This window comes from Muscardinus avellanarius, assembly GCF_963383645.1.
Source record: "Muscardinus avellanarius genome assembly, chromosome: 9".
Lineage (NCBI taxonomy): Eukaryota > Metazoa > Chordata > Mammalia > Rodentia > Gliridae > Muscardinus > Muscardinus avellanarius.
In genome coordinates this window covers 101,129,213-101,141,580 of record NC_137795.1, presented here as the reverse complement: position 1 = coordinate 101,141,580, position 12,368 = coordinate 101,129,213, and the positions used below count along the sequence as shown (strand labels likewise).

Here is a 12,368-nt window from a genome sequence, read left to right as displayed (position 1 = left end):
TGTATGTTCGTAAGATGCTATAATAATACTGAAAAGGCAAGCCATAGATAGAATTAAATTATATGCCTTGTAAAGGACCAGAATCCTTAGAGTTCAGCAATAAAGACAACAAATATCAGGGGAACAAATGGAGAAATGGTCTGGGTTTCTTTCAGTACCCCACTCAAATGTTGTATAAACACATTATAAGTTGTTCAATATCGGGAAACTACACATTTAATCTGTAATGCAATGTGTACATCTACTAGAGTAGTCAAAAATTTAAAAACTGATGATAGAAAGTGTAGTGAAGATGAGAAAAATTAGAACTCTTAAACATTGTTCTTAATAATGGGAAATTGTAGAACCACTTTAAAAATATTCGAGAAGTTTTTTCAAAAGTTAAATGTATATTTATCTGATTCATTCCAACAATTCCATTCCCAGATTTTTACCCAAGGTAGATGAAAATATAGAATCACAGAATTATTTAGACCAAAATAATCATTGAAGATTTATGAATACTGGCTCCAAATATGTAAAAACTTAAATGTTTATTAGTAAGCACACAAGTGAACAAACTGTGGTATATCCACACTATGAAATGTTATTCAAGAATAAAAAGTAATTTACTCCTATTATAAGCAATAACTTGAGTGAATTCTAAAAAGCATTTTTTAATTCAAAGAAGTGAAAACACAAAAAAGGTGTACACTAGCTGACTTTACTTATATAAAACTGGGGAAGGATAACTGTAATCTGTAGTGACAGAAAACAAGGGTTTCCAGAGACTCAGAATCAAGGTTAAAACTGAAGCATTTTCTTAAGTAATATAAAAGTGAAAGGCAATACAGCAAAAATATTAAAACTGTTTGTAATTTTTAATCTTCTTAAAGTATTTTTAAAGAAAATATTTAAAACTTTAGTGAGAATAGCTTATCCTTATAATTAAAACTAAAAGAAGAAACCTTCAGAAATATTAACAGTGAAAGGCTATAATTTTAGAAAATGGGATATGTTACAATATCAGAATGTTCTGGTCCAGAGCAGTAAGTAGTGAAAATTGATATTTGACTGGTAGCACTGTGTCAGCGTTTCCATGTTGAGGAATCGGGTGTTCTGACCATAATGATAAAATCTAATTATTTAAGGCAGAATGAGACTATCTTTGGATTAAGAAAAGAAAGCACTCAAAATATGAAGCAACCTTTCTTGCAATACTTAGTTCCCAATTTATAAATAATCAAAATTTTTTCTCAACTCTAATTTGCCTCCCAAGGAGATCTGCTGATATGGAAGAAATGACTGGTATGGCTAGCCCAATAGTAAAGCCATGTCTGTGTTCCATTGAGAATGAATTTCTGTCAATCTGATACTTGCATCCACACTATTTTATCAGACAATTCAATGGGGATACATCAGCTCTGGTAAACCTATAACATAAGGTTCTTTAATCTAAACATCTAAAGATTATGTCTGGTAGTATAATAATTTGCAGTGTAACATATATGAGTAAGCAAACATTGTAAAATGTCTCTGACTCCATTGCCTTATTGACAGTAGCAGGACACAGTAGGTTTTAAGTTCTTACTATGATGCCCTGGTCCTCTGTGGTACTATTGTCTTGTGTGATATACAAGGACAATGGGAAGTTCGTACTCACCAATGCTTTGTCCATCATCCCAGAACATCTGACCTTCAGCCTTCATGTCATCATCAAAAGCAACTATCAGTCCTATAAAATTTTGTCGACTATCAAAAAGAAATGTTATTATTATTAGTTTATAGACTGTAAGAACATAGATTGGCTTCTGTTGAAAATATTATGTATGCATAAATAAAAGTAATATCTTAAAAGTGTAGATAGATTTCTAAAAATAGGTACAATGAAATAAAGTGTGATACTTAAAAGTTAATGGGAAAAGACTAAATGAGTGATGTTTCCATGTATGCCTCTACCATCTTGTACTACATTAAGTACAAGATGTACTTAATTAAGTACAAGATGTACTTAATGTAGTACATTATGTATGTATGACTACAATGCACCAATAAAAATTAAAGAATAAAAATGTTTAATAAAACACTTGGCTTAATTTCAACTTTCAAAAATTAAATATACATGCTTTACAAATATACATATTGCAATTGATATTGTGAGGTATGGATTAATTCTTTAGCAACAAAAACCCAATAAGAGAGAATTCTGCAATAGCTTTCAGATTGCTACAGAATAATACTTAAATTCCTTCCTTTGCATTCCAAGCCCTCCAGGATCTGGCCCTAACCTGCCTAAATTTTATTCATTTAAATAGTGACACAAGGCCCTCAATTTCTACCTCTTCTTACCTGTAGTGAGTGTTATTTGCTGGTTCTTGCCAAGGCAAGATGTAGCCTCCTCTGACGTGAAGGTTGATGTGGTCCAGGGGAGCATCCAACAATTTGAACTCACCTCTAGATCTGTGGCCAGATTCCTGAAAGAAGCAGCATATAAGCAAGATATGAAGACAAACGAATAAATAGGTCAAATGCGTGCGTCCCATACTGCAACTCTCTCTTGTGCAAGGAAGCATATTGAAAAATCAGCAAAATGCTGTAACATCAAGAGAAAAAATGATTTTTCATTTTTGATTAAGCCTTGAAAAACCTAATATTTTCTCTGTATTTTCAGAAAAGTGGGTGGTAGACATCAGTGGGATTTTGGTGTTTAGATTTGTCTATTTATTGTTATTTTTTTGATAATGGGAATTGAACTCTGGGCACTCTACCTCCAAGCTACCCTTCTTCTAGATATTTTTTTAACATGGTCTTGTAAATTGCCTGGGATCTCACTAAGTTTCTGAAGCTGGCCTACAAGCTGGGATCCTCCTGTCTCAGCCTCCCATGTGCTGGGGTTTTAGGTATGTATCAACACATCCAGCTTATTTATGTTTTTATGCAAATATTCATTCACACAAACTTTGCCAAGATTAGAAATTATTGCCTTGGAAAAATATGTGCCTAGAATTCAGGAGAAAACTCTTGCCCCTCCTCTAGCCTTCACGGAGCAATCTGTCTTCACAAATACTTAATTCTTACCGTGCTGTAGTCATACCACCAGGCTCTAGGAAAATAAGCACTAATCTCAAAAGTTTTCTGAAAAACAAAATCAGCACATTGTTATGAATATTCCAATGAGGATCTAATTTTAACTTTTTAAAATATTTTCTGTAGAATTAAAATAAAAGTAGAATTTTATTTGGATGTCAAGAGTTTGAGAGATTTCATTGAGAACTATTCTAGAAAAAAATTTCCAAACACATATAATAATACTTTTAAAAATAAATTATGAAAGGATAGAAGGTTGACAATATCCAAAATGAGAAATTAATTGATGTTGTGGCATTTTCATTCATAGAGATCTTGCAAAAACTAAAAACCTCTTCAGGTGGTCTAGAAAGTCATTTGCTTGAGAACAGAGCTGGGTGATACAAGAGAATCTTTAAAACCAAGACAAGAGAATCCTTCTGTGGCTCTCAATCACATGAAGGGCTTCTCATCTACAATTTTAAAACTCACACTTTCCAGCACAGGGCTGATTAAGATGGCAGGGCCCAACATGAACTGATGGTCAATATCCCATGTTGTGTTGTCTTCTATAAACCTTCAAAAATAAATATGAAAAACTCATCCATGCTCCCACAACCATGGCAGAGGATCATTTAGAAGACTAGGAGACATGCCCAGATCTGCTGCTCAGGGAAAGGGGCTGCACTCACTCGTGGAGAAGGGGGCGGATGACAGTGCTGCCTTCTACATGAGCTTTATGCATCAGTGTATAGAGATAGGGCAGTAGGGTGTATCTCATCTGCAGGACCTTCCTGGAGATCTCCTCAAAGGTCGAATTCCAGGCCACAGGGTCTTGTCTCTAGAGGTACAAGGGAACATATAAAAGATCACTTCTTCTCCACTCCATCTTAGTAGTATCAGGAAAAAGGTCACCAAACACTTAACTTACTCTATTTGTAGGTGACACACTACTCTCCCGGTATTTCTAGCCTTCCCTTTCCACTATGCCTACTCCCTACAAAACTAGAATATATTCCACCTCCCCTTTATCACTGATCCCTCACAACCCTGCACATATCTAACTCTGGTCTTGCACATGTGACGAGACATAGGTCTCTATGCAGCACCTATGTATCTCAGGTGGATTTTAGTAAAATACAAATTCAATGTTCTTCAAAGCAAAGGAGATCCTTATATATTGGCACCATGGGGAATCTATAAAAACAACTTCTTTGCTTTTAGGTACTAATCCCCAAGGAGATAAGAAAAATATTCCTAAAAATTATTGATAACTTGATTTCAAAACTTTGTGGGATTTTAAGAAATGGAGGTTCTGGTGATTCTTTATGATTTTTTTCCTTCAGGAAATAAGTATGAATCCTCCAAGAGCTAAAATGAAGGAGTGATTTGAGGGGCAGAAACATGCAGCATGAGCACTGTCCAACTCACTCTGGTCCCCATGGTGTTGTGGTTCCTGGAGAAGGGGTAGAAGGCCCCCAGTTGCATCCAGCGAGCGCACATCTCGTATTCAGCATCTCCATAGAATCCACAGATATTTGCTCCTGTCTGAGAACATGCAAGATAAGAGCATGAGGAAGCCCTTGTAGAGGCAAGAGACACAATGATTAGTGATAAGTCATAGTTCCAGTAACACTTACATAAGAGATTCCAAAAAGACTAAACTCCATCATGCCTGCAATGAGACAGTAAGGTTTTGTTAGACAAAAAAAAAAAAAAAAAAAGCCATTTAGGAAGGAGAAGGGATGTTTGATCTTTTTCTCACTCCTTTAGAAGCCCAAAGCTATTTATGATTAAAAAATATATTGAGTTATGGTTATAAATTAAAGCCCAAAATCACAAGGAACTCAACTCTTACTGATTTTATTATCCACATAAATGATAAGGTATAGCTACATAACACACACTCCAAAACTCCCCAACCCTCACATACACCAGCACAGGCCCAGGAACAAGCCCACACACCAATGATGGACTTCCTCAGCTGGTCCCACGCAGCAGTGTTGTCTCCCAGCCAGTGTCCTGCCCAGCGGCCAGAAGAGGGGAAGGTGGAGCGTGTGATGACCACCCCTCGCTCTCCTGTCACCTCCTGAACAGCTCTGTTGGTGAAGAACAGGAATGTGAACCTGAGGATGGACAGTCATGGGACTTCACTACAGAGAGTAGCTGCAGCTTGGAGTAGGAGGCAGCAGCACTGTTCCATTCAGAATCAGAGAAGTTCATCCCAGAAAGAACCTACTATCACTATCTAAACCCGATTCTAAGAACACCTGCTAAAGCCAGGCAGTGGCTTATGCCTGTAATTCCAATTCTTTACAGGCTGAAATATGAGGATAGCAATTTAAAGAGACCTGTTTCAAAATTTAAAAAATAAGAAATATTGAGGATGTGGTTAAGAGGTGGAACATACCTGAGTTTAATCCCCATTACTAAAAAAACAGAAAAGAATCTTCACATTAGAGAAGGATAGTAAGAAACATGTCTTCACCTACAGTAAGGATTTTATTTTTAAAAGCCTAGTTAACAATTGTCTACATGGAGTTGAGAGAATCCGAATAATACATATGACTGCAGATTTTTTATAATAATCCACCCTATTACTTTATACTTCAAAAGCAGAGTATGTTTTGTACACATAGGTAAACATACTTAAAAGATCTTTGCATAGCTCTTGAAAAAAATAAATCTTCTGAATGGATCTATGCTCAAAAATTAAAACAACTATGTGACAGAAAAATCTATTAACAGATTAGATTCTAGCATGTATGCAGCCCAAATATTTGCTAAAGAAAGTATCACAAATCAATTGCCACAGATGAATTATCCAACAAATTATGTCAGGAAAAGAAACTAGACACTATAGTAGAAACAGCCAGTTAGGTGATTTTTAATATTCCACACCAAAACAAACCCAAAATGGATAGAGATACACACATACACACATACACACACATACACATATATACATATATATTATATAAGGGAAAGACATGGAAGAAAAATCATGGACAAAATATAAGGTAAAAGGTTTCAGTTTAATCACTTGCAAATTGGAAATATGTGTAGATATGTATATGTGTACGAGTGTATAGGTGGTGAAAGAATAGGAATAAATAGAGAAAATTTAAACTTTCACAGTCATCTGATGAAGACTATGAAGGGCTGAAATGAGGCAGGGATACAGAGTTCAAGTGGATGTGAGTAACAAAGAACTCTGTTCCCCAAACTTCAATATATCACTTAAAACTAGCTAGAACAATAAGGCCAAAGAAGGAAATCAAAGGAATACAAATAGAAAAGAAAAACTCAAATTGGCTCTATTTGCAGATGACATGATCCTATACTTAGAAGACTGAAAAAAATTAACCAAAAGACATCTACAGCTGAATAACAAATTCAGCAAAGTGCAGGTTACAAAATAAATCTAAAAAATTAATTGCTTTTCTATATGCTCAAATCAGAGAGAAAAAAAATTCCCACCTCCAGGAAATTAATAACATTAGCTTTGTACTGACACCATCACAGATACCAGGGCTATAATTTCAGATGGAGGTAAAAAAAAAAAAATTGGGGGTAGTTAAAAGTAAATTCTGAAGAATTAGAGCCATGGAGAATGTTGTAAAGATGCTACATATTTATGGATAGATATATATAAAAGTGGCATATGTTTATAAATGAACATATTCATCAGTATATCCTTACAATGAAATATTATTAATCAATATATACTACAGCATAGCCGGGCATGGTGGCGCACTCTTGTAATCCCTGCGCTTGAGAGGCTGAGACAGGAGGATCGCACAGGTTCGAGGCCAGCCTCAGCTACTTAGGCTTTCAGCAACTTATTGAGACCCTTTTTCCAAATAATATATAAAAAAGGTCTGGGAGTATAGCCCAGAGGTAGAAAGCCCCTGGGTTCCACCCCCAGTACCACCAAAAAAAAAAAAAAAAAAAAAATATATATATATATATATATATATATATATGTGTGTGTGTGTGTGTGTGTGTGTATATATATATATATATGTGTGTGTGTGTATATATATACTACAGCCTAGATGAACCAGACCCAAGAGACTATATATTGTATGATTCCAAATATTTGAAATACACAGAATAGATCATGCATAAAGGTGGAAAGTAGATTAGAATCAGCTAAGGTTTAGAAGGTGGAGACAAGGAATAAATGACAAAATTGGCTGAAGTTTTCTCTCTGAAGTGATAAAAAGGCAGTAAAATTTTATTTTGGAGATAGCTGCATAATCTGTGAATTTACTACAATGCCATCTAGGTGGTCACTTAAAACAGGTGAGTTTAACAACTTCAATGATAAATTAACTCAGAGGTACTGCCTGATATTTTGACACTCATCTGAATGCATCTGCCTGATATCTCCTAAGTACAAGCACAGTAGAAATATGAAGCAATAAATGTAACAATGTAAAAAATATCTTTGCTGCAAGTGAAAAAACCCACTCACTCGTAGGTGGGTCTGGTCTGGGACCACCCATACAGGCTGTGCACATCATAGTGCCGCACTAGGGAGCCGTCTGGCAGGATCTGCTCACTCTCCATGCACAGGGTCTTGCTGCTCAGACCTTTGTCCCTAGATTCCAAATCTGAGAGGAAATGCTGAGTTATTTCCCAAACAATTCAATTTTCACATTCACTAAAAATGATCATCATTTTGGCATTTCTCTATTTCAAGCAACAACTTTATTACCAGTAACAGGCCCAATTTCCCAAGGTATTTTGTTGACATACAAAAGCAACAGCCTATGATTTAATATCCAATAAAGAATAAGAAAAAGGTGTGGGCTGGTGAAAACACCCTTCTTTCTGTTCCAACTGGAAATTAATTCATGGAATGCTCTCCTAGCTCATTTCACAAGATGTCAAAATGCTATGTTGATAGGACTGGGTCTTCCACTAAATGGTAATGTTCCCAAGACCTTGTTTCGATACTCCATGGTAATATTTTCAGGATTTTGTTGAGATCAATTTTGTAATAATGTCCCTAACTCATATTGATTTGTCAGGATTTTTATTTGATACATAAGTGTTAAGGGAGAAAGAAAAATGAATGAATGAGTGAATAAATTAATGTGTTAGTTAACAATGGCTCAAGAATTAAGAAACCTGGATTCTAGATTCTGTTTCATGAATTGCTAATATAATGCTCTTAGGAACTCATTCCCTTCCTCAGTCCTCTGTAAGATGAGGGGACTCAGTTGTCTAAGATGCTCTGATCCCAACATCCTCTTTCAGTTTGAACTACAGTATAATCAAGGAGTATCCTTCATGAAGCATCTGTGAACATGGGCTGAGAATTCAAGGATTAGGTTGTATTCTCCAAATTTAAGAAAAGTGTGAGGGGGGGGGGTTCTGTGTGTATTTCTGTGTGTGTGTGTTTTTAAAAATTGAACCTTGACAATATTAAACTAAGCGAATGCATATTGAAATATGCAGTATTACATGCTTGAGACCTGGGGTCAATCCCCAGTACACACATACACACACACACAAACACACAAACACCAAATTAATTTAAAAATAAATTATACCAAGCAGTTCATATTGATCAATGGAATCAATTGCATTGTCTGGGTCTTTCATACCCATACAGTGTTATTGTTTATATATTTGTTTAGTAATACATTAATTTGTACTTATTCAAGGCTATTCTATTGGGGATTTCATATCATGTTGAGAATGGGTTCCCCTCCACCAAAAAAAAAAAAAAATTAGTGTTAATTTTGAGGGTAAAAGAAAGATGTGCAAGGCTTTTGAGGGAAGTAATTTGGTAAATTCACATTTTACATACATGGCACATAGGGTGGGTTATTTAGAATTTCACTGAGGCAGCCATCAACAGATCCATCCACGAAGTTCGATGGCTCATTCATGTCCTGAAAAAAAGTTAGCAAAGTGATTCTGTTGTGTCTGGGGCAGTGTGGACTTTGCTATGGAGGACACTTCAGGGAACTGATCAAGTGGGGTTGAAGCTCTGCCCTTGGCTGGTGGCTCAGTGCCCTCTGTTTAATCCCTGCCATTGGCCGAAATAGACAGCTCACATGGAATGTTATACTCTTTTTTTCTTACTTGCTATTTTTAAACTATGAGTGGCATATCATAATAGCAAAAATATTGAGATAACACTGAATCCAGGACCTAAGAAAACCTCTTGATTCATCCCCTTCACACAAGAAGCCCATCTCTCTTTTTTCTACTATACATTATTCGCTTTGTACCTGATGCCCGTGGTCGCTCTAAACTTCCTCTACTGTTGTTTAGACTAACAGCTTGGAATAATTCTGATATCAACATAGACCAAACCCAAGGAGAGAACTTTTACTTTCTGCTATAGATACATTCCTGAAAAGTTCTACATAACTTGGACAAAGTCTAAAAATAAAAATCATATGTTGGTGAATGTATACCTTCAATGCAAAGAAGAGCCCCCAAGGAAATATATGCTGTCAACTTTATCAATAGAGAATTTTAAATTTGCAAAGGCAAGTTTGTGGAAGCTAGTCATTGTTTTGTGTCACCCTGATACATCCTCCTTTCTACTGCAACAAATATCTCACAGTCATCACAGTCTCATATTTCTCAAAGCTATCCACATGTATTCACTGTCTGATTTGCGTGTGTCGGGTAATTTGTGTCCTTTCACAGGTCTGCTCTGTGCCTTTCTACCCTGAAAGTTTCTGTGGCCAGGAAGGAACCAGGGCAGCCAGTGAGCTTGAATGTTTGTCTCTGGGTGATCATGAGCTTCTCCCAGCCTGGCACAGACCTGGCTAGCACATTCCCCGGAGATGTTTCCAGAAGCCCTGCTCTCAGTGTCAACTAACATGAACTCCTTACATCTGAGGAAACTTTCTAAGCTATCCCCAAAGGGTTGTCTGCACCAGTCCTACGGTGAGTGTCTCTTTGTTCTCAGATTCATGCCTTGCCTGTTTCCAGTTCTGCTTGGATGCCAGGACAGGCTTTGGGGCTTTGGCCAGTGGGAGGAACTGGACAGACATTGGAAAGTTGGGGGGTGGGTAAAACATGTCAAGGTATTTCTCCCTTTCCTTTGTGCTCTGGCATCTCCAGACCTGGCTCATGGCCTCAGTGAGCTCTGATTTCCACCAGACAATATGTCCCTGGACAAACCCAAAATAATCTCTGCTATTCCTATTTCCAGAACTAGATTCTTTAACATCACCCCTCCCTTTTATGCCTTCAAGTTGCAGCTCCCTGCTTTACTAATTTCTGAATAGCCTCGCCATGTTTTGACTGCTAACATTTTCGAAGAGCAACAACTAAGGGTGCACTTACAATCCACAATCCATCAAACTTCAAACTCTTCTTTGGCTCCTGAGGATTTGCATAAAGCTCTTGTATCTCTCTTTTCCACCACACAGCTGTGCTATTACGCAAGAAGTCAGGAAAAGCAACGTATGCCCTGTATAGCTGTAAGAATAACATATATTTTCACAGTGGGGTCTTACTTTTCAAAGAGGAGTCTTTGGATCAGGAGGGGAGATGAGTAGTATCTGAGCCTTCCCATCCCGCTCTCTGATTTAACCTGAGGTCCGCTGCTGTTGCAGGATTAACAGTGGACAGAGTTGGGGAGAGGCTCCTTTCATTTTTAACATTCTTAGAAAAAAGGTATGATAGCCTTAAAGTACCTTTAAACACAGGACTCGTTTTATGACTAGACATATAATCGTGTGGACTAGAAAATCAACAGTCTGTATCTACACAATTAAACTTTAGAAATACAAATTGTTTATTAGAAAAATGAAACCAGGGAGGTCTCAGCATTTGGGGAAAAGCAAGCTGCATAGTGGTGGGTGGTGGGTGCAGGCAGATGTGGTGGCACATGTGAGGCTAAGCCCTTTGCTTCTTTCAGCTGGCTAGTATTCCTTTGGCGAATGGATAATCCATCAAAATCTAGTTACTCATAATGGATACCCCTCAGCTGAAAGTATCTAGACATTGGCTTATTGTTTCTCAAAAAACATTAGATTGAAATTACAACCTATTGAGGACATACACAAAAGGGATTTCATTGATGATTTTCAATACATTTCCATTTAAGTTGTTTACTGGATTTTTCACTTGAGGGTCTCTTTCTGACAAAAATCTACCAGTAGATAAGCACTTGTGTTATAGATACCTAACCAAAGGATAAAGCTATTTATCCATCAGGATAAAACATATAAGTAACCAGATGTCTAGGGCAATGTAGACAAAAATCTAGTTACAACTGTACCTTAACCTGAGTTTCATGATCAAGGGATTCATCCACATTTACATTGGGCAGCTCTGACCAAACCTATAAAAAAGATAAAATTGAAACTTTTAAAAGACATAGCAAACAGACAGATATTTCATATGTTAGACTCTAATGACAATCATCTGCACAAAATGCTGGGAGCTCTTTGTCATAAATTAACTTGCATAGGCTGAATATATAAAATTCTAGTGGGTGAAAATAGGCTGGGGTCTCATTTCATTCTGTAAGTTTTCATGATTTTGTTTTTTAACTTAATAATTAACTAAATTCATTTTTAAATTTATCTTAAGAACAACCATCTTTTAAATAATTACATAGCTCTCTTGTCTGCCTTTTATATTTTATAATAAAATTCTTTTATAAATTAAAAATGTGAAGTATGACTCTAAATATGTAATACTAATTTCCATTCATAGCCCATAAAATTAATCTCAATACTTTCAAGTCATACTATGTTTCATTAGGGAACCCAAATATATGTAGCATTCAAAGAATTAATAGTATCAACCAATTTCATCTGTAATTAGTAGGGCATTGATTGCCAATATTGATCAATTAATTCAATCAGAAAATGTTTATTGAGCACTGATTATATGCCATGTACTCTTCTAGTATCTGTATCTACTGATATTTAAACAGGAAATAGTGTTTGTTTTCTAAGAGCTCACAGATGGACTGTACATAACTCCTAAGTTGTATGATGTGTGTAATCTGAGGTCAACAACACAGAAAAGAGAAAAACAAAACAAAAACAGGGAGAGCTAAAAGAGTTATTGAGAATTTAACAGAAGGTGAAATCTCAGTTGGTCTTGTACAGGTGTTATGTGGGTAAGCTGAGAGGGCAGTGTTGAAGGTGAGCATGGCCCATAGCCAAAGCAGCAGGAAGTAGAACAGTAGAAAGAAGGATCAGGTTGAGTCCAGCCTAAGCTGCTATCTGGGGTCAAGAAGTCCCCCTGAATGCTGTAGCTATGGATAAGGATAAAAGCCATAATGAAGAAATTCAAGGGAACAATAGAAAGAGAAGAATCTATAGGAA

The 12,368-nt window shown here is 36.4% G+C and overlaps 1 protein-coding gene across 1 annotated transcript in view; it reads right to left on the bottom strand.

The window, feature by feature from the left end:
- Window positions 1–1,595: 1,595 nt before the first annotated feature.
- The window catches only part of LOC308266867 (putative maltase-glucoamylase 2), a gene marked incomplete at both ends in the record, with an annotated part of 68,018 nt that continues 57,245 nt past the window's right edge, over window positions 1,596–12,368 (bottom strand). Inside the window, 12 exons of the mRNA XM_080701255.1 lie at window positions 1,596–1,731; window positions 2,329–2,453; window positions 3,058–3,114; window positions 3,538–3,622; window positions 3,738–3,886; window positions 4,477–4,593; window positions 4,686–4,720; window positions 5,011–5,144; window positions 7,526–7,664; window positions 8,870–8,954; window positions 10,369–10,503; window positions 11,309–11,371. Of these exons, the coding sequence (XP_080557381.1) occupies window positions 1,596–1,731; window positions 2,329–2,453; window positions 3,058–3,114; window positions 3,538–3,622; window positions 3,738–3,886; window positions 4,477–4,593; window positions 4,686–4,720; window positions 5,011–5,144; window positions 7,526–7,664; window positions 8,870–8,954; window positions 10,369–10,503; window positions 11,309–11,371 (1,260 nt within the window). The remainder of the gene's footprint in view (window positions 1,732–2,328; window positions 2,454–3,057; window positions 3,115–3,537; window positions 3,623–3,737; window positions 3,887–4,476; window positions 4,594–4,685; window positions 4,721–5,010; window positions 5,145–7,525; window positions 7,665–8,869; window positions 8,955–10,368; window positions 10,504–11,308; window positions 11,372–12,368) is intronic.